The sequence below is a fragment of the Cupressus sempervirens genome, chromosome 1 (assembly GCF_028749045.1).
Source record: "Cupressus sempervirens isolate cs-2001-9-10 chromosome 1, ASM2874904v1, whole genome shotgun sequence".
In the NCBI taxonomy this organism is placed as follows: Eukaryota; Viridiplantae; Streptophyta; class Pinopsida; order Cupressales; family Cupressaceae; genus Cupressus; species Cupressus sempervirens.
The window spans coordinates 110,323,782-110,348,238 of NC_143118.1; the positions used below are offsets into that span (position 1 = coordinate 110,323,782).

Below are 24,457 nucleotides of genomic sequence, written 5' to 3' on the forward strand. Positions count from 1 at the left end.
GTGAGAGTATTGGTAAGATCATGGACAGTGATACATATGACAGATTTATAAAATGGACTGAAGGTACTCTTCATAAAGATGCTTCTACTAAACAGAACTATGGCTTGCTCAAGAATGATCACTCTGTTTTCATACACGTCTCAATGCTGAGTATTAGATTGTCATTTCTCAAACTGGCATTTCTTTTTTGAGTATTTTTGGAAAGGCCCTAATGAACCAAAAAAAATCATTTTAGTTGGCTTCTTTTGATTAAAAGACTTGCAATTGGCTCTGTTTTGTCTTCCATCGATGTTGAACCTATATTCTGTAGTATATGTAAAAAGTCTGAGAACTTTTAGCATTTGTTTTTTGATTGCACTTATGCCAAGGTGGTCTGGTCTATTTTTTTCAGTTTCCCTATTGAGTGGAATAAGAAACCTGGTTTGTCATGGAGTAAGATACTTGCTAGTTATGTTGAGTCTTTTGATTTTCAGCAAAATAGATCTTGGTTTGTGCTAACTGGTGAAATTCTATGGCTTCTTTAGAAAGACAGGAACAGGGAGATTTTTCAAAATGATAGCTGTCCTACTGGGTTTAATCTTAAACTCACCCATTTTTACATAATGTCATGTCTCTATCTGCTTGGATATCCCAAAGAGCAGATTCAAGAAGCTTATGTATGATGGTGCCCTGCTGATCCACAAAGATGAAGTGAAAGCTTCTCAGTGAATTGGCAAATATCAAAGCTTTTCACCCAAGCAGAGATTGATGATCTCAACAGCCTCATGGAGAATTGCCATCTGAACTCAACTAATAGCACAAAAGGACCCAGGCATCAGGATAATGAGAACCTTGGCGGAAGGAGCAGTTCAAGTGGTGCTGCTTATAATGTCTCTTCTACGAACTTCTCAGCACCCACCTATCACCAAGGGTGCTGGAACCACGGGCTTTAAAACATGCAGCCCAATCTGGATGATATTTTTTTTTTTGTATTGTAAAATCTTTATGTATAAGACACTCATGGTAGTTACAGCAAGTAGTAGCTAGAACTAAGCTCATATGCTCATTAGGTCACCTCCCCCAATATTGTAATTGTTTATAATATATATATATGGGGGTTGGTTAGTTTATTTTGTTCAAATGCTGAATACTCTGTTCTATTCATGTTGATTAAACTATTCTAATACAAAAATATAATGAACACAAATTCATAAATTATATCTCATATATTATTATATATATAGGTTTATCCGACTGAAGTTATCAAACATCAACAGTAGTGTTTGGATAAAGAGCACAAGTTAGATATTTTACAAAGATTACATATATGATTGCTAGTCAATAACATGCAACACCAAGGGCATCATCCTTTTACTCTGCTACTTAGTAGTGACATGGACTTGGCTATGCTCCAGTGTATAAGTGGCATTCATGAAATAACAATGAACATTTAAACATAAGCTCTGGTTTCTCCTTTATCATCTGGTGGGGAGACTGTCCGCTTTGCTATTGGAAGTAATAAGTAGTCAATCCAGAAAAAAATCTTTCTCGACAATTTTCCAGATCTCAAGATACAATTATGGCTGATTAATAATCTGTACCGATAAAAACTACAAATAAACATATAAGAAGTGTTATTATGACTTGAAGTTCAAGGCAATTTGCATCTAGTATTCCACAAATGTGACATATGGAATGCTTCTCCTTCATTTAGGTTCAGACGACTTCTAGCAATTAGCTTTTACGCAAAAAATTTCGAACCATTAATCACATTAACTGAGGATTGAAGACAAAATAGCCCTCTTTCGGTTAACATGCCTTTTCATGGCAGTACAACACAGAGCATGCTAAAATCCAAATCCACCACCTATCCAACCGGGAGATGCCAACTACAGCAACCAAATATCCTTGAAAGCACTTATAACATTTTCTACCTACTTGACTGCATGCCATCAGCACCATAGTACTTCCTAGTAGTTTCACGTGAAAACTCAGCAAACGTCTGGCCTTCTTTCCATCGGGACATTAATGGTGGCAAAATCTTTTGGATCTCATTAATAAGCATTTTCAAGTCATTTGCATTTTGAGTAAAGGTCTCAGTACTCACTGCAGATTCCAGTCCAAGATTTTCCAAACCAGGTTCATTTTCATTAACTGCAAGAGATAAGCTGTTAAGATTGTTTTTCAAATCATTTCGCTCCATCATTTCTGTACTAGGACTTTCAGTAATGTTTTCAAAACTATGTTTGGCTGCCTCCTTTTCTTCATAAAACAATTTCGGGGGAGAGAGAGATTTATTCCATGCCGGTTGGAGAAACACTACAAATGTTTCCCGGCTTACATCTATTCTTTCTGGAGGTCTGCAAACACAATGAGCAGTAGCATGCAACTTTCCACCTGACAATATTTGTGCTGCCTCCCCTACCTGCACAATCAGACTGCCTAATGGAGCACTAGCAAACATAACCTTGCCATTAACAATGTTCAAAATTTTCAAGTATGTGTGCCCATCAGGAGAGGAACACTCTTGAGCAGATTGATTCATTAGAATACCATTACTTATAATTGGAAGTGAGAAAGATGATAGAAATAAAGGAGCAGTGAGCAAGGTAAAAATTCCATAATCATAGTGCCACTCTTGCCAAAGATCAGGTTTGACTGGACTGGGAAACTTTTTAGTACTGGGATAAAATGAATCATTCTTTTCTGCAATGGCAAAATGATCTTTTCCCTTGATTTCTTGATTGCTGCTTGCTGATGAATACTTTTTGGAGCGGGTGCATCTTGATTCCTTACCTGAAAGCCTTTTGTTAGATCCATTTGTTTTTGCTAAGCCCATCAACATATTTGTTTCACTGAGTGAATGGTAGTGGATGAGACGACCCTTGGCTGTGTGTGCATCCAGTATCACCTTCTCTAGTTCAATTCCCTCAATGGCCTGATCACATATTTGAGCCAACCTAAGTCCAACTTCTACCATGCAAAAACCCAGTTGCTTGAAACTATTCCCAAGCCCTTCAAACTCACTACAATGCTGAAGACCTTGTGAAGTAACTGTCTCAGCATCATGTTTTTCAATGACCTTAAATCCTAAATTTTCTTCAGGTAGCAGCACTGTCCTCTGCTTATAGCAATTATCACCTTTTGATGTTATATTTTTGTGTTCCAATTTTACTGAAGTATTCTGAGAAAAATTTAACTGTGCTGCAAATGAAGAGACCTTCCTATCTGCTTTCTTTAAAGAAACATCTGTACCTAAACCATGGTCCTGCCAAGAGCTTGTCAGAAACCACCCAAAGATTTCCCATCATAATTTATATAGATAAATCAATCAAGCGATCACTTCATTATAAGCTAAAAATAAGTTTTCACAAAGAACGTTGTTAGAGATAAATGTATATTGAAACAGAAATTCAATATCAATGCAATCACAATTCAATATCAAGTTTCGGTATGTTACCATGTTCTCTCTCAAAATAACCTATATAAATTTCATAAAGAGAACATTTTCATACAATGCTAGAGAGAACATTAAAATCTTCAATCCAATCACAGTTCCACAAGGGTAACATGGCATGACCACATAGGCCTAGATAGGGATTCAAAGGCGTGGATTGATAATTCAAAGAGTAAATAGTACATATATGATTGTGGAAGCAAGTTGCAAAAGAGCAATCTGAAGTTTGAACAATCTTTTCATAATATATACTGCCAACCACCATTTGAGGTTTATAAATTAAAACTGTATAGTTAAACTATCACTGCTAGACAAATTTCATTTTATTATATTTTGTGAGGAAAACATGTCCATTTAAAAAATCAAGAAGTTCAAGAATAAGAATATAAAAATCTGGATTCTAGTCCATGTTTTAGAATAAAAGCCCAGTCATCTAGAACCTCTATCATCAACTATCCCAGTCTACCGTATTTCCAATCATAAAAAATATGTTGTTTCTAGTCCTTTTAGCTCTCTGATACATAAAAGAGGTGTCAAACAAGACAAATGCATTCCTCTTATTTGCTTCACCTTCTATGCTGCATATATTAGATATTCTCTTTTCCAAAAGGGTTATGAAAGGCACTCTATTCCAGGGCAAAACTGCCAGACTTGACCAAAACAAGTAGAGTTTTTTAGTGAACCTTGAAACTTTTGGCAGTCTGAACTATTACAGAAGTAATTGGTACATGCTTGTTATTAACAAAGACCGGAAGGTCAATTTATACAAAAGAATAAGACAATGTTTCCCTAGGAAACGATTGTAAAGAATAAAAACATTCTATTCTAGAGAAAGCAAACTAAAACTAACTAGATATTTACAATAGATAACCATTAACTAACAATAGACGACTTATCTATTATTGTAATACCCTCCCTTAATGATTAATCTATCTAGAACACCAAGCTGTCCTCTGAATTTGACAAACTTATCAGGACCAAGAGACTTAGTAAGAATGTCTATAGTCTGATCTGTGGTAGGAATACACTGCAAATCTATAGTCTCGTCTTCAACCAGCTGTCATATGTAATGATAGTGAACATCCACATGCTTGGTTCATTCATGGAAGACTAGATTTCGTGCTAACTAGATAACGCCTTCGTTATCAACAAACAGAGTAGTCGGTCTTGTTGGTGACATATGCATATCCCCAAGCATCCAATGAAGCCAAACAGCTTCACATCTTGCCTTAACAGTCCCTTTCTATTCGGCCTCTGTAGAGGAGAGAGAAACTGCCTGCTGCTTCTTACTGGTCCATGTGACTGCACTGGATCCCAAACTGAACACATATCCAAACGTTGACTTTTTATCATCAACAGAGCCTGCCCAATCTGAATCTGTGAACTCACTGAGTTTAGGATTAGAACTTCGAGAGTACAGAAGTCCATAATCTGAAGTGCCCTTCACATAACGAAGCACACGCTTTGCTGCCATCCAACGATCAATCTTAGGAGCTGTCATAAACCGTGAAATATAGCTGACTACGAAGCTGATATCAAGCCTAATAGTAGAGATGTAGATGAGGCTGCCTACTAGTTGCCTGTATGCAGTATCATCAACGGAAGGAGAATCAGACTTTGCTGATAACTTGAGACCTTTCTCCATACATGTAGATCCAGGTTTGCAATCCTACATACGAAATTCGTCTAACAGGGCCTTGGCATATTTGGACTGAGAGATGAATATACCAGAAGACTGTTGCCAAACTTCAACACCTAGCCAATAATGCATGAGCCTAAGGTCAGTCATATCAAAAGACTGGCATAAATTCTGTTTGATTCCCTGAATCAAAGACGTCGAATTGTCAGTGATGATCAGATCATCCACATAAATAACCAGAAGGATGATGTCATTTTCAGTAGTCTTGATGTATAGATTTGAGTCTAAAGAACTCCTCTTGAAGCCTTGATTGCTGAGGTACTTGTCAATTTTTATGTACCATGCCCGAGGGGATTGCTTCAAGCCATAGAGAGATTTTACCAATCTGAGAACCTGATGGTCTTTACCAGCAACCTTGAAACCAAGAGGTTGCGTCATGTAGACCTCTTCATGGAGATCACCATTTAGGAAAGCACTCTTGACGTCCATTCAATGAACCTGCCAGCCAAATTGTGCTGCCATGGCTAGGACTAATCTGATGGTGCTCATCTTTACAGTAGGAGTAAAGGTCTCCTCATAATCAATACCCTGACACTGAGAAAAGCCCTTCGCCACTAAACGAGCTTTGTACTTGTCCAAAGTACCATTTGATTTGTATTTGATTTTGTAAACCCATTTGCAGCCAATGGGTTTCTTCCCTGGTGAAGGATCAGAAGGGACCCAATTGTTGTTCTCCAACAGGGTCTGGTGTTCAGATGTCGAACTATCAGTGATGATCAGATCATCCACATAAATAACCAGAAGGATGATGTCATTTTCAGTAGTCTTGATGTATAGATTTGAGTATGAAGAACTCCTCTTGAAGCCTTGATCACTGAGGTACTTGTCAATTTTTTTGTACCATGCCCGAGGGGCTTGCTTCAAGCCATAGAGAGCTTTTACCAATCTAAGAAATTGATGGTCTTTACCAGTAACCTTGAAACCAAGAGGTTGTATCATGTAGACCTCTTCATGGAGATCACCATTTAGGAAAGCACTCTTGACGTCCATCTGATGAACCTCCCAACCAAACTGTGTTGCCATGGCTAGGACTAATCTAATGGTGCTCATCTTTGTTGTAGAAGCACAAGTCTCCTCATAATCAATGCCCTAATGCTGAGAAAAGCCCTTCACCACTAAACGAGCTTTGCACTTGTCCAAAGTACCATCCAATTTGTATTTGATTTTGTAAACCCATTTGCAGCCAATGGATTTCTTCCCTGGTGGAAGATCAGAAAGGACCCAAGTGTTGTTCTTCAGCAGAATCTGGTGTTCAGATTGCATGGCCTATTCCCACTCTAGAATTCCTTTAGCCTCGGAATATGTTTGAGGTTCAAAAACACTATGAATGTTGGCCATAAGAGAAAAGTTAACAGAATCTGTAGTTTTTCTCTTTTTCCAAGCAGTTCTCCCATCAATGAGCTCATCATCACAAAGATCAGTGTCTTAGCCCACCACTTAGGCCAAATAGGAGAATGACCATCATGAGTATCAGGAGATGTATGATGATCACGTTCATCATCAGAAGAATCTGGATCAAACTCAAGTGAAGCATCTACAAAGCGAAGTGATCCTACAAGAGAAGTCGGAGGTGTCTATACAGGTATCACTTGTATAATTGGAGCTCCAGGAGCTATTGGAGCCCTCCCATCAGGTGGACCTAATGGAAGCCGAACTCCCAAATCATGAACCTGCATAAGCTGGTCTGCTAGATCAAGAACAGGAGAAACAAGCATGAAAGGTCCCTGTTACTCATCAAAGACTACATCATGACTGTAGATGAGACGAGATGTCTCAACATCGATCAAGCGGTAGGCTTTGTGAAGACTGCTATATCCAACAATGTCTTGGCATCCAACTTGGGGCATGACGCATCAGGGATCCAAACAAAAGTAAGGGAGCCAAAAACCTTCAAGTGACTGTTTTGGGCTTGCGACCTAACCAAGGCTCTTCCGGAGTTTTACCTTTGACCGCCACTATGGGTGACTGGTTCAACAGATAAATTGCAGCATTAACTGCTTCTGCACAAAACTGCTTCGGAACATGTCCATGTTCGAGCATGGATCAAGCCACCTCGGTGATTGTTCTGTTCCGACGTTCAACTACACTGTTCTGTTGTGGCGTGTGGGGTGTGGTTAACTGGCGTTTGATGCCATATGTATCTAAGAAGTTGGAGAAAACGTTAGAACAAAATCCCCCCCCCCATTGTCTAATCTAAGAGTAATAATAGTTTCCCAGACTCTTTTTCAACTAAAGGTTTAAACTTTTGAAATACAGGAAATGCATCTGATTTCTTTTTAAGAAAATATACCCACATTTTTCTACTGAAATCATCAACAAACAACAAAAAATACCTGGACCCAAGAACAGGAGTGGCCATAGGGCTGCAGATATCGGCATGTACAAGCTTAAGTACCTGAGAAGCTCGCCATGAGTCGCACTGGTGCAAGGTGTGAGATGTTGCTTCCTAGGCTAGCATGCATCACAAACTCCAAGCTGTTGAGTCTGAATCTCTGGCAAGCCAAGAACAAGCTCATCCCAAGCAAGCTGTGAGAGATAATGCACATTCAAGTGCCCATATCACTGATGCCAAAGTGTGCTAACAGAAGACCGCCGAGCAGCCATAGCTAAGTTCTGAGAATCACCAGAATCAGTAAGTTTGAAAAGACCATGATCCTCAAGACCCACTGCAATAGAAGACTTAGTCGCCCAATCAATGATTGTGCACTAATGTGAACTGAAGGTGACTGCCAAGTGTGGAGAATGTCGCAATAACTTACTAACTGAGAGTAGATTTAGTTCCATCCCTAGAATGTAGTATACATCAAGGAATGTAGATTCCTCCCAACAGAATAAATTTGAATGTTGCCTTTGCCGACAACCATGTATTGTTCTCCACCACCAAAAATAACAGACTCTGAATAAGGTTGGTAGTCAGTAAACCAGTCTCTGCGGTGAGTGAAATGACGAGAGGCACCTGAATCAATGTAACAGGCAAACAACTTCACATGATCTATAGATCTTTTAGCCATGAAGGCGTAAAAGGCAGATTCCTCCTACTCAGTGTGCTCTCCACTGTTCGCTTTGGGCTATGAACCTAATTGGTTAGACTGTGCAGCCAAGCGTTTCCAACATTCAACCTTCATATGTCCAAACTTGTGGTAGTAGTTGCATTGAATGTTCCAATATTCAAAAATTGCAATGGTCTGCTGCTTCCAAGTGCCATAATTTCGACCATTGAATTTGGAGTTATGCTTGAGCAGAATGTTTGTTAGAGATGCCATGGCACGTTTTTCAATGAAAACTATGAAAATCTATGAAGGCACGTTCTTCAAGGCAAAAAATGGAAGACCCAAAAAAATCAAAGTGACCTAGAAGAGAGCTCAAAAAACCTAAAAGGAATATGTTGTTTTCTGGATCTGCTAGCTCGAAAATTGAGGCAAGAAAATCGAGGCACCCAAAAAAACAGACAACCCAGTTGAGCTCTTGAAAAACCCAACAAGAATCTGAAATCAAAATATTTTTTTGAGCTCATAAATCAGGGTTTAGAAAAAAATACAGTCGACAGCCATGGAGATAAAAAAATGGCATAAAAAATGACGTTTGCAAGCAAAAAGATGCCCGATTTGTTCCAGAACAGAGGCATTTTTGTAGGGACAGCACAGACCAAAACACCCAAGAAATCATTGATTTGCAAATTGCGATTTTCAGAAAAAATGTCCAAGAAAATACGCCTTTTTTCCAAACGAATTTGCAGATTTTTGTCTCTGAAACCCTAGCCGTGACTAGGTATTATGAAGCACGTAAAAGACTTCAGAAAGAATTTTGGAAAAAAAATTGGAGTAGATAGTTTCGAAAGAAATTATAAAAAATTCGAAAAAATTTGAAGTCTAGGCTCTGATACCATATTAAGGAAGTAATTGATAAATACTTGCTTGTTATTAACAAAAACCGGAAGGTCAATTTATCCAAAAGAATAAAATGATGTCTCCTTAGGATCGTAAAGAATAGAAACATTCTATTCTAGAGAAAGCAAACTACAGCTAACTAGATGTTTACAATAGATAACCATTCACTAATAATAGACGACTTATCTATTGTTGTAATATGAACCTCGAAACATGAAGTTGAGTTTTTACACCACCGTCAAGAAATAGATCAATTAAGTGTATGAGATCACGTTAACTGATGCTCACAAGAGGATTTTGTTTATATATATACACACACATTGTTCATACTAGATATTCCTCATCAATGGAGTACACAAGTCTTCACTATTTTATCTGTCAGGTTGTACAATGATAAAAAGATTTAAACAATTAAGATGGGAAAGATTCTTGTTTGATGCTCCCAACAAGAAACTTGATTAGAAAAATGTAGAAAGTAAACACCATAGGTTCAAGTCTATAATACTGGGTTCTACATTATTGCCCCCTATACCAGTTGTATTCCAATTCAGATCTATTATAGCATTAGGTTTGTCCTGGGTTTTGCCCATGCACCCCAAGTACCTTGTGAAGGACCCACAATGCATCCTGGGAGCCTAGGGCAGACCATAGGTGAACCCAGATGAAAGTTCATGCACTATTAATTATTTTGGTGCACTGACCTTAAGATATCATTATTTATCTGTATTTTGCTACTATTCATTGAATTGTGTTTTGTTATTACATGAGTTGTGGTTCTAGGTCATACTTTAAGGTAAAAAAAAATTTCCTTTTTATATCACTTCCTTGTTGCCCCACTTTCCATCCCGAATCCATAATGAAAAATGGAAAATGTCTTGTCATTGGTTAAGTCTAGGTGTGCCTAGGTCTAGTTTTCATTTGTCTTAGGTATAAAGTTTCTCCATCGGATTATCCATTGTTCCCTTCCTTCGCATCACATGGCCGGGCAGGTTTCCCTCTATGTCGTGAGTTTGTGGGTAGTTTAGGACCTAATCTGATGGAGATTCTGGCAATTCACAAAGTGGTTTTCGATAGTGGACTTTTTTATGGTTCATGATGTTTTTCATATGAAAATACAAAGCTTGCGGAAAAACAAAGATCGCCCTCTCCTTGGCGAGTTTCCAACCCTTGAAGGTGCTTTTCCGTAGAGATCGACAAATGAAGCTTACAGGCTGAAGCAAGAAAGAAATGAGTTGTTCTATGGATGGGTCATCTCTAAATTACAGCATTCCACCTTGGGAGGCACTCAGGATTCATCATAGTGCTCAAAATCACCTCTAGCGGAGAATTCTGAAATAACTTCTTCACGGCGGGCTTTCGACCCATGAAGTCTGTTTTCCGATAAAGGCATTTGTGAGAGAGAAAAGCAAGTGGGTCCCTTTTCCATTTTCGCAATCCTTTTGAGATTTTCCAAAACCTAGAGGCACATTGACTTAAAGGATAAAGTGAAAACAAAGGCAAGGGCGGAAAAACGGAAATTGCTTTCCCCTCGGCGAGTTTCCAACTCTTGATGGCGACTTTCCACATCTATTGAAAAATCAACTCTGCAAGCATGTCGGGCACATAAATTGATCACAAGATAATTTAAAATGGTAATGGAAACAAGTTAATCACATTTGGAAAGGTATTTTGAGCAAAATCTAGCTGAGCGAATATTTCCTTATGGAGTACTCCGTTCTTAATTCTCCGGAACTTGGTGAAAAACGGGAAAGTATGTAATTAAAGAAAGTTACCGTTAGGCCAACGGGAACAGTGAAAAGACATGGAAAAATCTGTTACAAACTCCCGCATTTACTAATCCAACGGATTTATCCTTTAATTCACTCGTGTAGCACGGATCTTGAAGATTAACGGGTGAATTAGGATTTCTATATAGAAAGAAATATAACAGTTTTTCAAATTACCGCTTTTTATTGAATTGTTATGCTGTTGAATTGTATAGCATTTTCAAAGCTCTTATACTTGCAAATTCTACTCTCAGCACTGCTTTCAATTTTAAGGTTTCAATTCACTTCCATCTCAGATAAAATGGCAACTAGATTCATCGGGTTCGATGGACTGAATGGAATCAAATCTACATTGCAAAATGTTACAGATACCTTGCTCTGTTTCTTTGACATGCAAGATTTTCAAAGGCGACTGAGGTCAGAACCAATTCACCCCATAACTGAGAAGCTCCGACGAAGCGGGCTAGTGGAAGCAGCTGGATTTCCGATGGCAGTTCAAGCTCCTGACTTGATTGTGGAATGTATAAATCACTATAACCCGGATACCAGACAAATTTTTCTGCCCGACCATACAGTTTTAATCTCGATTGATAGGCAAATTGTAGTAAATTGCCTCCGGGTTCCAGAGCGAGAAGAATTTTCCGAGTTGACAGTAGGAGCCATGTCCGAGTTCTCTTTCAAGAAAATGGTGTGGCGAAAAGAAATTATCAGGTCCTCGTTCAAAAAGCCACGAGGAGCTAAGAGTAAGGTTCCTAAGACTCTATTTGGCACTGATCTCAAGCCCGAGATCGTAGACATTTTGGTTCTCTTACATCGATTGAAAGGTGAGGTAGAAGCACTCAATTTTGTTGAACAGTATTTCTTTTTGGTACAAATCATCTGTTCAAATACACATTATGTTGATTGGGCCTATGAGGTAAGTGAGCATCTGTCCAGAGCCCTCAGTGCCGCAAAGTTTTACAATACCTTCTACATGTCTTCTTTCCTGATTTATATGTTAGCTTCTCTACAATTGTGGCTAGGCCTTCCCAGAGTAGAGAACTTCCCTGATGATGTGAAAAGTTATGAATTTTATCCATGCTTGCAATTACAGAATAGCTATGCAGAATATGTCAGATTTAATGACTCATTTACAATGAGGATTTGCAGGGAACTCCAAGGATGCCTGGAGAGGAGGTTCAGCCCAGAGGCAATGGCGGCCATCAATCAGTTTGGTAGCTATTTTATTCAATTCTCATCCTTTTCATATTTGCGTCTTGTAGCTTTCGACGGATTTCCTTTGAAGCTGCCCAGATACCCAAGTGATCTGATTGTGCTGATAGAGATCATGGGGCAAGCGATCCAGGTGAACGTGCTGAGCGCAAGCTTGAAGAAGAAAGGGTATGAATTCCCTATGAAGGTTGGAGCTTACTGTTGTGAGTCTTGTTCTAATGCTAAAAATATGCTCAAGGCATTCGAGACTAAGTACAAGTTGGAAGAATATGAGGTTGTGAGACCTATGTTCGATCCAAATGGATACGCTAGAGAGGTGCTACAAATTGGGAGTGTGATCAAGCATGCTACCACTGTAGAAGATTATTGGGCAGATTGCAAGGATGAGTTGGAGAGCCGAGATTGTGCTTTCGCCAAGCTCACGGTGGAACAAGTAAAGACATATGGTATTGATCTCAATGTTGAAGGGTTGGAGGATGATGGTCAAAATATGTATAGCAATACCTATTTGACTAAGTTAAGGGGGATTCCTATCAGTTCTGAGCCATATGTAGATGTGGAAGAAAATCTTGATATCATGATGGCTATGATCATCAAGAGAATGGGGAAATGGGTTGAGTGGACATCCAGGAAGAGCCAGAGTAAAGGTGGAGCCACTAAAGTTTCTCCAGCAGTTGCAACGCCTACTTCATCTCAGAGTGCTACACCAGGCGTGACCATAGCTTCCACTCAAGGGCCAACTCAACCTTTAGGCGGAGGTGATCAACCTCCGGACAAGAATGTCCCTATAACTAAGACCTATCATGATAGTTCCCTCCTAGTTATAGGAACCTAGACTAATACTGAAGAGAAGAAGACAGAAGAGCCAAAGGACAATGCCTCCACTCCAGTCCCATCCCCTCATACTACTCCAGTTCCATCTCCTCACACTACCCCAATTCCTTCTCCTCATACCACTCCAGTTCCATCTCCTCATCATAGCCCTGTTCCATCAGTAAGTGCTTCGCTTCTGAGGCCAAATGGTTCCCCTATACAGATAGTAGACTTAGGGGATGGAAAGAGTAGCAGCAGCGAGTCTACTAAGTCAAATGAGGTAGCGAAGAAAACTTCAGAGGTGGAGAAGGGCCAGACATCTTCTAGGTTCATCTCTAAAGATTTGACAAATCCTTTCTCTTCAACTGTTGTAACAATAACTCCAGTTAAGAAAAAGATGTTCAGTATTGAATCACTTGGACTGGCTTCCAAAGTGATAGGAACAGATTCTTGGTTGGAAGATACTTTGGAAAGGAAGAGAAAGAGAAAGGATGAAAGTGCTTCCACAAAAGATATTGTATCTCTCGCAGTTCGTTGCGGGTCTGCATTGACAAAAGTTAAGAAGCAAAAGACTTTGTCAATACTTGGGCAAGATCCGGAAACAGGACATTTGACAATGGAAATAGCCAAGCCAAACAAAGGAGGGAGAATCGAGGACATGACGGCCAATGATTTCACTTTGCATTCAATTGATCTTGGAGAGGCCAAACATGACACAAAGGTTGGCACAGCCGATGATTTCACTCTGCATTCAATTGATCTTGGAGAGGCCAGACATGACACAAAGGTTGGCTTGTGGAGGTCAAGTAATGAAGTTATAGAAGGCCAATTAGAAAGTCTTAAGTTATCAAAGATTAGGATGAAAGCTGAGATAGAAGAGTTGAACAAGTTCATCAGGCAATTGGTCACCCCGCTGGCCACTATCTCTGGTGTGTCAGTAACCCAGAATCCTACTGCTGCTGAAGTGCAAGCCCTCATTTCTCAACTTCAAGAGGATAGACACTTCGGCTAGATTGGAAAGGAATAGATTGAGAAACTCAAATCAGAAGGAGTTTCTATCATAGATCAAATCAGTAATGTTATCCTCAAACTGGAAACAGAAAAGGAAAACATCATGTCTAATAGCAATACTCTAGCTGAAGAAAGGGTCAAATGTGATGATTGCATCTCTCTTCTAAAGATGATCATCTGGATGAAAGCAAAAAAAGCAGTTGAAGCAAAGATTTTGAAGAAAGGAAATGAACCTTTGTTCGAATGGTTCCAAAACATGCAGTTCAAGCTAGAAATGATCTAGCTAGTTGAAAAGGGACTCAAGGAAACAGAGGATAAAGCAAAGAAGACTCAAGATAGAGGATTAAAACTCATGAAAGGGTTACACACTGATTCACAAACTAGTGGTCAAGGAAAGGCTCTCATTGGAATAGATATAATGAAAAATAACTTTTCTACATTTTTGGATAATCTGTCTGGAGTGACTTTCAGTAGTCAAAACAGAATTGCGGAACTCCAGACACTCAGTGGTTGTATACACGTGGCTGCAGAGGAGTTGCCAAATCAGTTGAGTGTTGTGAAAGAGCTGGCAAGGGAACATTCAAAATGGCTCTTGAGATTCACCAATATACACGTGCCCAACCATGAGGAGCTAATTCCAGTAATAGTTGCTGCTAAGGCATATAGAGCGAAAACAGAAAAGGGGAAGAAGTCTAAATGATTCATATTATGCCCTCTTTTCGTTTTCTTTTGTAATTTTGTAATACGACAAACTGGCATCTTGCCAATTGTCATTTTCAAAAGATGAACAAATTAAGCTTCTATTGTAACGGTCATCTCGAAACTCTATATGTATGGAATTGAAAGATTAATGAAACGTCAGCAAATTTTTGGTGTGAGATACTTGATGTTGAAAAGACAATTAATGGTATTTTGTGTCAATTATTTCCTGTTCCATTCTCTGTCATTTTTAGTTTGTGTTTTCTCTTTTGCCTGAATTGAAGCAAGGAAAGAACATAGTTTCACTCCCCTGTTTTGAGATAGTGAACAAACGTGATAAGAATTGTTGTTGTTTGTTCGAAGAGAAATCCCTTTAAATGTTTTCCTTTAACTAACTCTAGTTTAGATTTAAATTAGCTAAGTTGAATGTTGTCAGGAGTGTTGTTAAGCTTCGTGAATGCATAACATGTGTGGGTTCATGAACTTAATCAAATCTTCAGAAATCTTTATTTGCCTGAGTTAGATTTTGTTTAGGTCTGACTTGGTCTTACCTCTTCTGTTCTCGGGTCAAGAACATACCCCGAATTAGATTTAGGAATAAAATATAATCATTGATAATCTATCACAGGGAGCTGTACCTATCAATTCAGAGAAAAGCCTATTTATCCATAAGTGGCTTTTCAGCTGTTAGTAATCGGATATTGTCCCAAGCTTGGGTATTCAACAGTCATAATCAAAGGACAAATTTGTTTACCAACATTCCTAAGAGTAAACCACTCCCTATTTCAATCTACGTTTATTTGAAAATGTGTCAAACACTGCATTACAAGAGCAGGAGTCTTTTCACTGTGATCTCATCTCTACTCTGCACTCCTATTGTGAATTAATGCCAATGTGCTTCATTTCAAACTAAAAAAGAAGTGTAATAACTCGTATGCTTTGATATGCTTCTAAGTTTTGCCTTGTCTTGTAAATCAATTGCAGGAATTTGACCATGCAGGAAGAAAGTCAAGAGACCATAATTGGTAGATCCTTCCTATGCTCGAAGTGCTGATTAGGAGATGAATACAATGTTTGGTGTGGAAATTATATGAATTCTTTAGTGAAAATTCAAGCCTACAAGTTATTTACATTTATATGCATATACACAAACTTGTACCTATACCCAAGAGTAAGAAATAGTTGTGCTGTCCAAGAGCAAGAAATAGTTGTGCTGTTATATTCAATGGTGTCCTTGTCCCTCTCCCCAAACCAACAACTTAGATTGGAAGCTAAACTACCAGTTCTCTCTACGAAGTCTCAAAATTTGGGTCTAGATCTGATCCACACCCAATTTGGGATCCAACTGTCTAATTGCAGAATTATCTGCAGAGTGTCTTTTCATCCATGTATCTATCCCTGATGAACTTGGCCGAAACACATCAACAATTTGGGATCTTTTTTTACTATTTTTGGTTTTTCAAATCAATTTGGCATTTGAATTTGACTCTGATGGATAAAATATTAAAACGAACCCTTAACATTACAAGTGGGTCCTAAAGCATTTGAAAGACTGAAGAAACCAAATTTTATCTTAATGTGAATATTTGAAAGTGTAATAACAAGAATTATACCGATTATGAATGCAAAACACAAACTAGTTTTACCTCATTCATTCTTGCTTTCCATCACAAGAATAGAGTTGAAGATTGATCAATGAAAATTCCAAAGAGGTTGGTTGTTATTTCTATATGTGCAAGAGCCATTTTCTATCATTTATCAATGATATTTATAGATCAACGTGCCGTTGGCGTAAATAGGATGACAAGGCATTGGTGAGACTCAAACCCATCATAGTGCAAAAAAATGTTTTTATCCAAGTGTAGGGAGTACTAGAGAGTTCATGAACAGCCACAAATAAGATGCAACCATAATGAAGACTGCATCACCAAATGCAAATCAAAGCACAAGTCGTGAGATTTATTGTGAAGAGATGGAGCAAACTCTTTTAAGTCACTCCGACAACTCGAGATCCCAGCACAACCATTAAAAAGAAGCACGAACCCCTCAAGAAAACATTGTGCAAGCATGGAATGTTGAAACAAACTACAACACACAGATCTTCATAAACATGTTGTCGGTTCCCAAAACTATAGATTGGAAATCCAGGAGCTTGCCAATTCTCCAATAGGATTCCACAATCAGTTCTAGCCAACGAACGGGAATGACTTCAATTCCCCTGCACTTCAGGCTTTGCTACAACTAGGCAGGTAAACCTTCACTTCAAACTTGATCACTTGATCCGAAGCTTTTCTATAGCAAATTTAAGCTTTGCGAGTTCTCCGATCAACAAAATCCTTGAACTCAATCAAAATAAAGTTGGATTTTGAATGTTTGAATTGATTAAATGTTTTGTATAATGTTATCAAAATTTTAATTTGATCTTTGTAAGAAGGAAGATATAGATTTTATGACTTCAAATATAAACCCAATAATAATAGTTCAATGATTCAAAAGCCCAGTGCCTTTTCTTATTTGGGCAATAGAGTCAACTATAGTGAAGATTTCCACATACAACTTTATAAAGTTCCATGCACTTAAACTCTAAACAATTTAATAATCAAGACACAACGGATCAAGTATATATACGAAATTTTAAATTAGACCAGATTGCGCTTTAACTCCTAAGGTAGGGAGACAAACCGGACATAAATACTGAAACAATTCAATATTTCACTATATCTATGATGGGCAAAATTAGAACGGCATAAATGACCCTATCCACTTATCTGACATTTAAATTATTTAAGAATTTTAAAGATGATTATTAAGGATGAATCAGCTGCAATTTAAATCTCCGTGCCTTTCAAATAAACAAAACAAGACATTTTATTTTTTATTAATTTAAAATATTTGAATTCTTATTACAAAGCCATGCTTTAATCTCCTTATTCCTCCTTAGAAATATTCTTCTTCTAATTGCTTCTTTGAATGTGTCTTGTTGTTTTGTTTTGCTTTTGTAACTCTTATTTATACCTTATATAATGAAAAGTCATCTCACCTTATGAGAAACAGACTACACCTTCCCATGAATAATTGCATCTCTTTGTAAAGATCATTTTCTTTAATTATAACCACAATTTTAAAGAATCATCAAATGACCTTAATCCATGACATGAAGAACTAAAACATGTTTACCGATATCTTTGTGATTGCGGTTAATATTTAGTTCTTTTATTTATATAGTTTGGCATCTTTAATAATCAACATGTCCTCTGTATCATAGTTCCCATAATCACTGAGGTTCGATTCCATGTTGTTGGAAAAGTTTAAATAATTCTTTGCCATCTCTGCATTAAATCCATTATTTTAATTGAACCATGCTCCGTGCTTTACTAATTCGAATTAGGCATATACCAATTTATCAGACCTCCTTCAATATATATTTATATCACTGCATAGTTTTATTGTTATCATTCCTTGCCGTGTATCCAACATGGGGAAGATTCATTCAATTGTTTTTTGAAGCTCAGCTTTCCTGATTAAAAGCCAGAACATAACACCAGTCTCATTTCATTATTGAGCATGATAATAATTTCTTCAATACTGTCCCCTTTTGTTTATCACAGGTTGCCATATTAATTTTTCGTTGATGTGAGCACATAAGGTAATAGATGCAACGTTAATAGACTATGCCTCTACTCACAATGACATCAGTATTTTTCATTCTTCTTCTGTAGCTTGTTCGAAACAATAGTCTTTAATGGTCGCTGTATATGTTTTTCTGATATAAGATGTTGCCGTATCAAACTTTTGAATTCACTCACTGAAAGACTTCACAGTGATATGGGCTCGTTTTGCTTCTGTATATTTCTTCCTCCATATCACTTCCGGCAATTGTTCTATTACCTTTCCATTATACACTTTTCTTCCAACTCCTTACTGATAAATTCCTGTATGTCTGACATCAGTCTCTATACTTAAATACTGATCGAATGCTCCCTCAAGTATAAGTTGTTTTGAAGAAATTTGTAATCTGTAGTTGTCAGCACAAGGTCTTCAATACCATCATGGAGGTATTTCATCACCTCTTATGGACAACTCTGTGATCAGCTGGTGCAATGGAAATATATACAGCATCAATATTAAAGCCTTCATTGCCTACTTCTTTTGTGAGATATTGAACTTGCAACTGCAGTTGAATGCTTTGAAAGTAACACATATCCTTCAAAGTGTTTGTCAAACATGCTCTGGTATCTTTGCTTCTGTTCTGAATTATTCTTTTGCATCCTGGACAATAATTTGGAATATTCCCATGATATGTTTGATATTAGATGTTTCTGTATAGTGCTGAAATGCATGCATATATGAACCAGTTTCCTTTTCCACATTCCCCTGATCATGACCTTCAGTTGTTTTGAAGCATATTGTTTGAATATTAGTAGTGGGTAAGATCTGAAGATTCTCCCTTTGGCATGGTATTTGGGACTCTAGATTTTGCCAAAATTTCAGAGTTCCATCACATGGCACAACACATCCAATCACCAACACATGCAATCAACATGTGGCAGCTTCAAGCATGGACACAATGTGTGCAAGCCATAAAAGATGGTGCAACACTTCGATGGACAGGCCGCAACCTTCCAAGACTCGCCAACAAAAAAGCATAAGAAATCAAATCGAATCAAAGATTGCTCAAGCTATATGACAAACACGCACAAGATGATAGATGATAATGGTAATGCTATGGTTAATGGTCCAGCTTTGTAATATCCAGAACAACCATGCTCATTGCGTACCCTTGTAATATCTATCACAACAATGTGAAAGCCAAACCTGATGCATTATAAATGGTGCAATTATTTCAATAGCTCATAGGCATAGACTTGTAGTATGCAGCCATCTCAAGTCACAGCACCAACAGAACCATCAAATAGAGGATCCATATCATTGAGCAGCAAGAAAACATATTGTGCAGCTATCAGAACAATGTGTAAAACAACTAAAAAACATCGTTGAGGCCAAAGAACCATTGGACAAATTTTCAGAAATGGCAAAATATGGGAACAACAAAGGAACAAAGTGCAACCATTAGAGACAGCGAACAGACCCCATAACAATATTTGGAACCGTCGGATCACCAAAAAAACCAAAGGTTGCAACTTAATCTAAACAATGACAAATGTGCTAGGAACAAATGTTACATTATATGTCTAGATAATTGATTGCCATACCTACCACCAACATTTCATACCATCCTTTTCTCCAGCTCAAACTTTTTATAAATAAATGGTGCATAGTTTCAAAGTTGTAAGTTTTTCATATAAAGTAGTGGACTGTAGTTAATCTTCATGCAGAATGTTGAAGAAATGGAGATTTATTTCCTTTTGGGTATTTTTTTTTCCTCATTCTCACTAGTTTTCTAGTTCTTCTACCTACTGCTTTATATATATGTAACCTGTTCTTCAGAACATAAATGGAGATTAGATTGACTAGCAAAAATCTTCCATGAAATGAAACCAATGGCCTAGATCTTGCCACCTCAGCCCTAGTTAGGGTTAGGGCTAGGAAAGAGAATCTACAATGAATGAGTGGGTCCACGTGGACCAATCAGAACAAAGCCTCTCTTAGTGGGGTAGGCAATGTCCACCATGTAAGTCCTCTCAGCAGGAGAGTGGGGATTGAAATGAATGCCCCCCATGCATTAAATGCTTTGCCACCCAAAACTAGCCAGTCAAGGATTCCCTAACATTGAATGCAATGAATCTAGATATGTCAACTTTGGAAGGTGATTAGGCGCCATTCTTATTGACCATTATGTCATTGTTGGAGTTGTTCATGCTTGAATTGGATCTTAGGAACTTGAACATCTCCCTTTGGAAGTTGTCCTTGTTTTTTCCTTATTAAGGTCTTTAGATCCAGAGGAACTTTAAGTGTTGCATTCTTCCTACTACACCTATTCTTGAACTTTGATCTTTGAAATCTTGAACATTAAATGCCTAGAACTAGATTGCTTGAAACTTGATGTCTTCAACACTGCAACTAGATTTTGGGACTTATAGTCTTCCTTGAACGTCTCAAACTAGATTTCTCATGTTGTCCTTGTACTTCTTTTAGACTGGATTTCTTCATCCTAGATCTTTCTTGCATTTATGTCTTTCATCCTCTGACTTGTAAGATGCCATATTTCATGAAAATGTCTCCTTGTGAACTTTGATTTTATGGCTCTAGTCACTTCTCTTCCATGGGTGAATTTGAGATCTCGCAAGGGAATTTCCATGCTTAGCCAAATTTTATCCAGTGCTTGCAATTTCTTCCTTCTATATACATGAGCTAACTAGGTGGATTTTGAACACTTAGATAAATGCCTTAGCATAAGCAAATTCTCGTCCATGGGTGAAAATTAGACAAGGAGGTTGAGTATTGGTCTTCAAAGATAATCCATGAGCATGTAGGATATTTGCTCTTAGGCACAAGGCATGGAGACAAATTTTCCTTATTTAGAAGAATTCCTTGCAATCAATGAATTCCCTCCCTTGGGCATGAATTAGGCATGGAGGAGGAATTTACTAACACTTTGCCATTTTTGATATTTCCTTGTCCTCTTGACTGCAATTGAGACATGAAGAAGGAATTTGGGGTTTTGGGAAAAAAATTCCTTACACTCTAGGAATTCCCCTTCCTAGGTGCACATGGAGCATCGAGATGGACTTTCCATTTTGAAGACATTCCTTAGACAAAGAGAATTCCCTCTCCTAGGTGCACTTTGAGAGTGGAGGATTTTCTCCAGAAACAGTGAAATTTCATCTCCTTTCCTTTACAGGATATTTTCCAAAGATGTTCTTCAAATCAACTGGCTCGCTTGCACATTCTTCCAAATATAGAACTAGACACCCTTTTGTCTCTTATCAACCAAACCTCACATGACAAAATTGAAAATAGACCTGCCAAAACTAGACTTTCTAAAATTAGTAGGTTGTTCCAAAGTCAAAATAAGGCCAACCCGAGATAATGAAATTTACTAAAAAATAGACACTACTAAAAAAAGTAATTTATTCTAAAGTCAAAATAAAGCCAATCTGAGATGCAATGAAATTTACTAAAAATAGACTTGCTAAAAATAAAAAGTTCTGAAATAGGGAGTTCATCAAAACAATCAAAATTTCACTAGCATGCCCTTTTGAAAGATTTTTCCTTTCCTCTTTCATTCCATTTGAATGCTCGAGTGCACTCCCTTGGGAATGTAGGATTTTATCGCTTGGGTGGAATTCCTAAGCAGTGGAGGATTTTGTCACTTGGGCACAATTCCTTGGCAGTGGAGGATTTTGTCACTTAGGCACAATTCCCTGTCTCTAGTGGATTTTGTCTTTTGGGTGCAAATCCTTGGCAGTGGTGGATTTCTTCTTCTAGGCACAAATCCTAGGCATCGGTGGATTTTGTCTTCTGAGCCCCAATCCTTGGCAATGGCAAATTTTATCTTCTAGGCACAAATCGTTGGCAGTGGCTAATTTTGTTCATGACTTAATCATTCTTTCCCTTGCATAAAAAATGTAACATTCAAGTATAAGTCCTTAAAAATTCAAACTCAACCAAATTTCAATATGAATACACTTACATCAGTGTTCTTTTCCACATTTTTATTTCAAGATCTCTACTAAATTTGATAATGGAACAACGATTCTCTAAGAATTTTCACATCTTTTTCTATTGCAATCAGGAATCTTCACAAATTATTTTAATCATTTTTTTTGCATTTCTTTCCTTCCTCGATCAGCACTCAGCCATTTTGCTTCTTCTCCATGCCTTTCTATCCACACTTAGCCATTTTTCAACATTTCTTCCTCCTTTTTTATCCATACTTAGCCACTTTGATTGATTTTCTGCTTTTGGATGTTATTGATAGATTTTCTCCTTTTGGACGTTCTTAAAGGATTTGCTCTGACTTGGTGAAATTTCATCTCCTTCCCTTTTTTGGATGTTCTTCAGACTAAACCACTTTGGGATCAACTACCTCATGTGCCCATTCTTCCGGATATAGATATGGATACTTTTTTGCCTCCTCCTTGGTTGTAATAAACATAACTGCCAAAAATAGACTTACTACAAATAGTAAGTTTGTACAATCACAAAATCAGGCCAATCGGAGACACGGTGAAATTTATTGAAAATGGACACACAAAAAATAGAAATTTCCAAATGTCAAGACATTCAAAAATTGACAAGCATCCTCTCTAAAAATCAATTCATTGTTATAATTGGTCAAATTCACTGCTTTTCACAAGATCCAAAAGCAGAAGGCATTCAAATCCAGACTTAGCCAATTTCACAGAAATGATACAGACTGCAAAGAGAGGGTATCTCTATTTAAAATGGGGCGATGTGCGAAAAGGTCACAACATGTACAAATCCATTGCAACTCTTACAACTCTACAATCTGCCTCTTGTAGCTCTTGATAAATATATTTTTGCAAATGAATAAAGCATTATGTTTACTGTGCCTTTTATGGTTTTGCTTGTCAGTTCATCTCTGCTTTTCATTCATATTTACAGCCTTTGTTTATGTGTGAAACTGAATGATCCTTTTAAATGCGTTCTGACATTTAGATCAATGACTCTGTATCTGTGCTTTCCATTGTTGCCATTCTGACTCCTTGTCCCATTGACAATTAAGTCCTATACAAATCAGCCAACATAAATAAAAAGTTCTTGTTTGACATATTGCAAGTCTTCTAATTTTCTTCTTGTGAAATGTTGGAATAACTTATTGAACATCACAAATAACTTATTGAATATCTAACGAAGAGTCAGCTTTTATAATCCTAGAGGTTGCCCTGCAAATCACATTTGACATTTGCAAACTCCCATGCTTGGTGTTCATTTTAGTGTGGGTGTGTATGAGTGTAGATTCAAACATCAATAATTTTCAGCATACCTAGTGGGGTGTGAACCAAAAAGCTTCAGGCTATGTATCATCTCATTTTATGTTTCCCGCAAATTTGTGATTTTGTTGCTAATTCACAAAAAAAATCAGCATATAGGATAATAGGACAATGAATCTTCCACCTAGCAACTCCATTGATGATTCCATTGCTCGTGAAATTTTGAATCTTCATTCCTGCAAGCTATGGCAGCTAGACATATCTACATGTATCTCAATATAACAGCATGATATTTACCATTTGCAGATTGGGACTATGGCATGGGCCAATGCAACAGTAATGGTGTCAAATGACTAAATTAAAATTGAAAGTATTGCCTCACGTCTATGAAGATGATTCTTTCACAATCAGATCACACTAAAGATGTTGCAAGTTTGTGTATAATTCATAATATTACTACTCAAAATGTGGCCCTGGGATTGCTTGTTTCATATCTCAAGGCCCCAAGGGTGATGCATGTGAATAGTTTAGAGATCCAAACCATCCTTGTGTGATGTCCTGTTTCCGAAATAGAGTTTAATAAATAATAATATATAACTAAATAAATTATAATAATATAATTACAAAACAATAATTAAACATGAAGAAATCTACTGTGTATATCAAAGACAACTGGAGTTATATATTAATGTATTATCAATCACCAAAAAAATATCAGGATAGAGATATCAATTAAGATTATAAACATTAAGAAATTATAATACATTTAGTTATAAACATTAAGAAAGTATAAACCTTATTTTAAATACTTTACTATTTCAATAGTTGAAATAATAAAATACTATCTAACATTGAGAATTGTATTCCCTTGCTATTGTGGATAGTGAAGATACAGATCTAAAGTAAAAATGGTACATATTAATTCTGGAACTAGTGTCAACGAACACTATAAGCTAGTGCTGAGTCAACTACTGTTGAATGAGCATGGTAATGAGGAGTCACATCCTCTCCGCCTATTAACGCGGGTATTCACATCTGCAAACCATTACCAAAGCACATCTCTGAATTTTGGCACA

The 24,457-nt window shown here is 37.5% G+C and overlaps 1 protein-coding gene across 1 annotated transcript in view; it reads right to left on the minus strand.

Annotated features, from left to right (window-relative positions):
- Positions 1–1,428: 1,428 nt before the first annotated feature.
- Positions 1,429–24,457, minus strand: part of LOC149576456 (2-oxoglutarate (2OG) and Fe(II)-dependent oxygenase superfamily protein) — a 55,045-nt gene continuing 32,016 nt past the window's right edge. Inside the window, exon 2 of the mRNA XM_089817360.1 lies at positions 1,429–3,247. Coding sequence (XP_089673486.1) covers positions 1,910–3,247 — 1,338 coding nt within the window. The 3' untranslated portion in view covers positions 1,429–1,909. The remainder of the gene's footprint in view (positions 3,248–24,457) is intronic.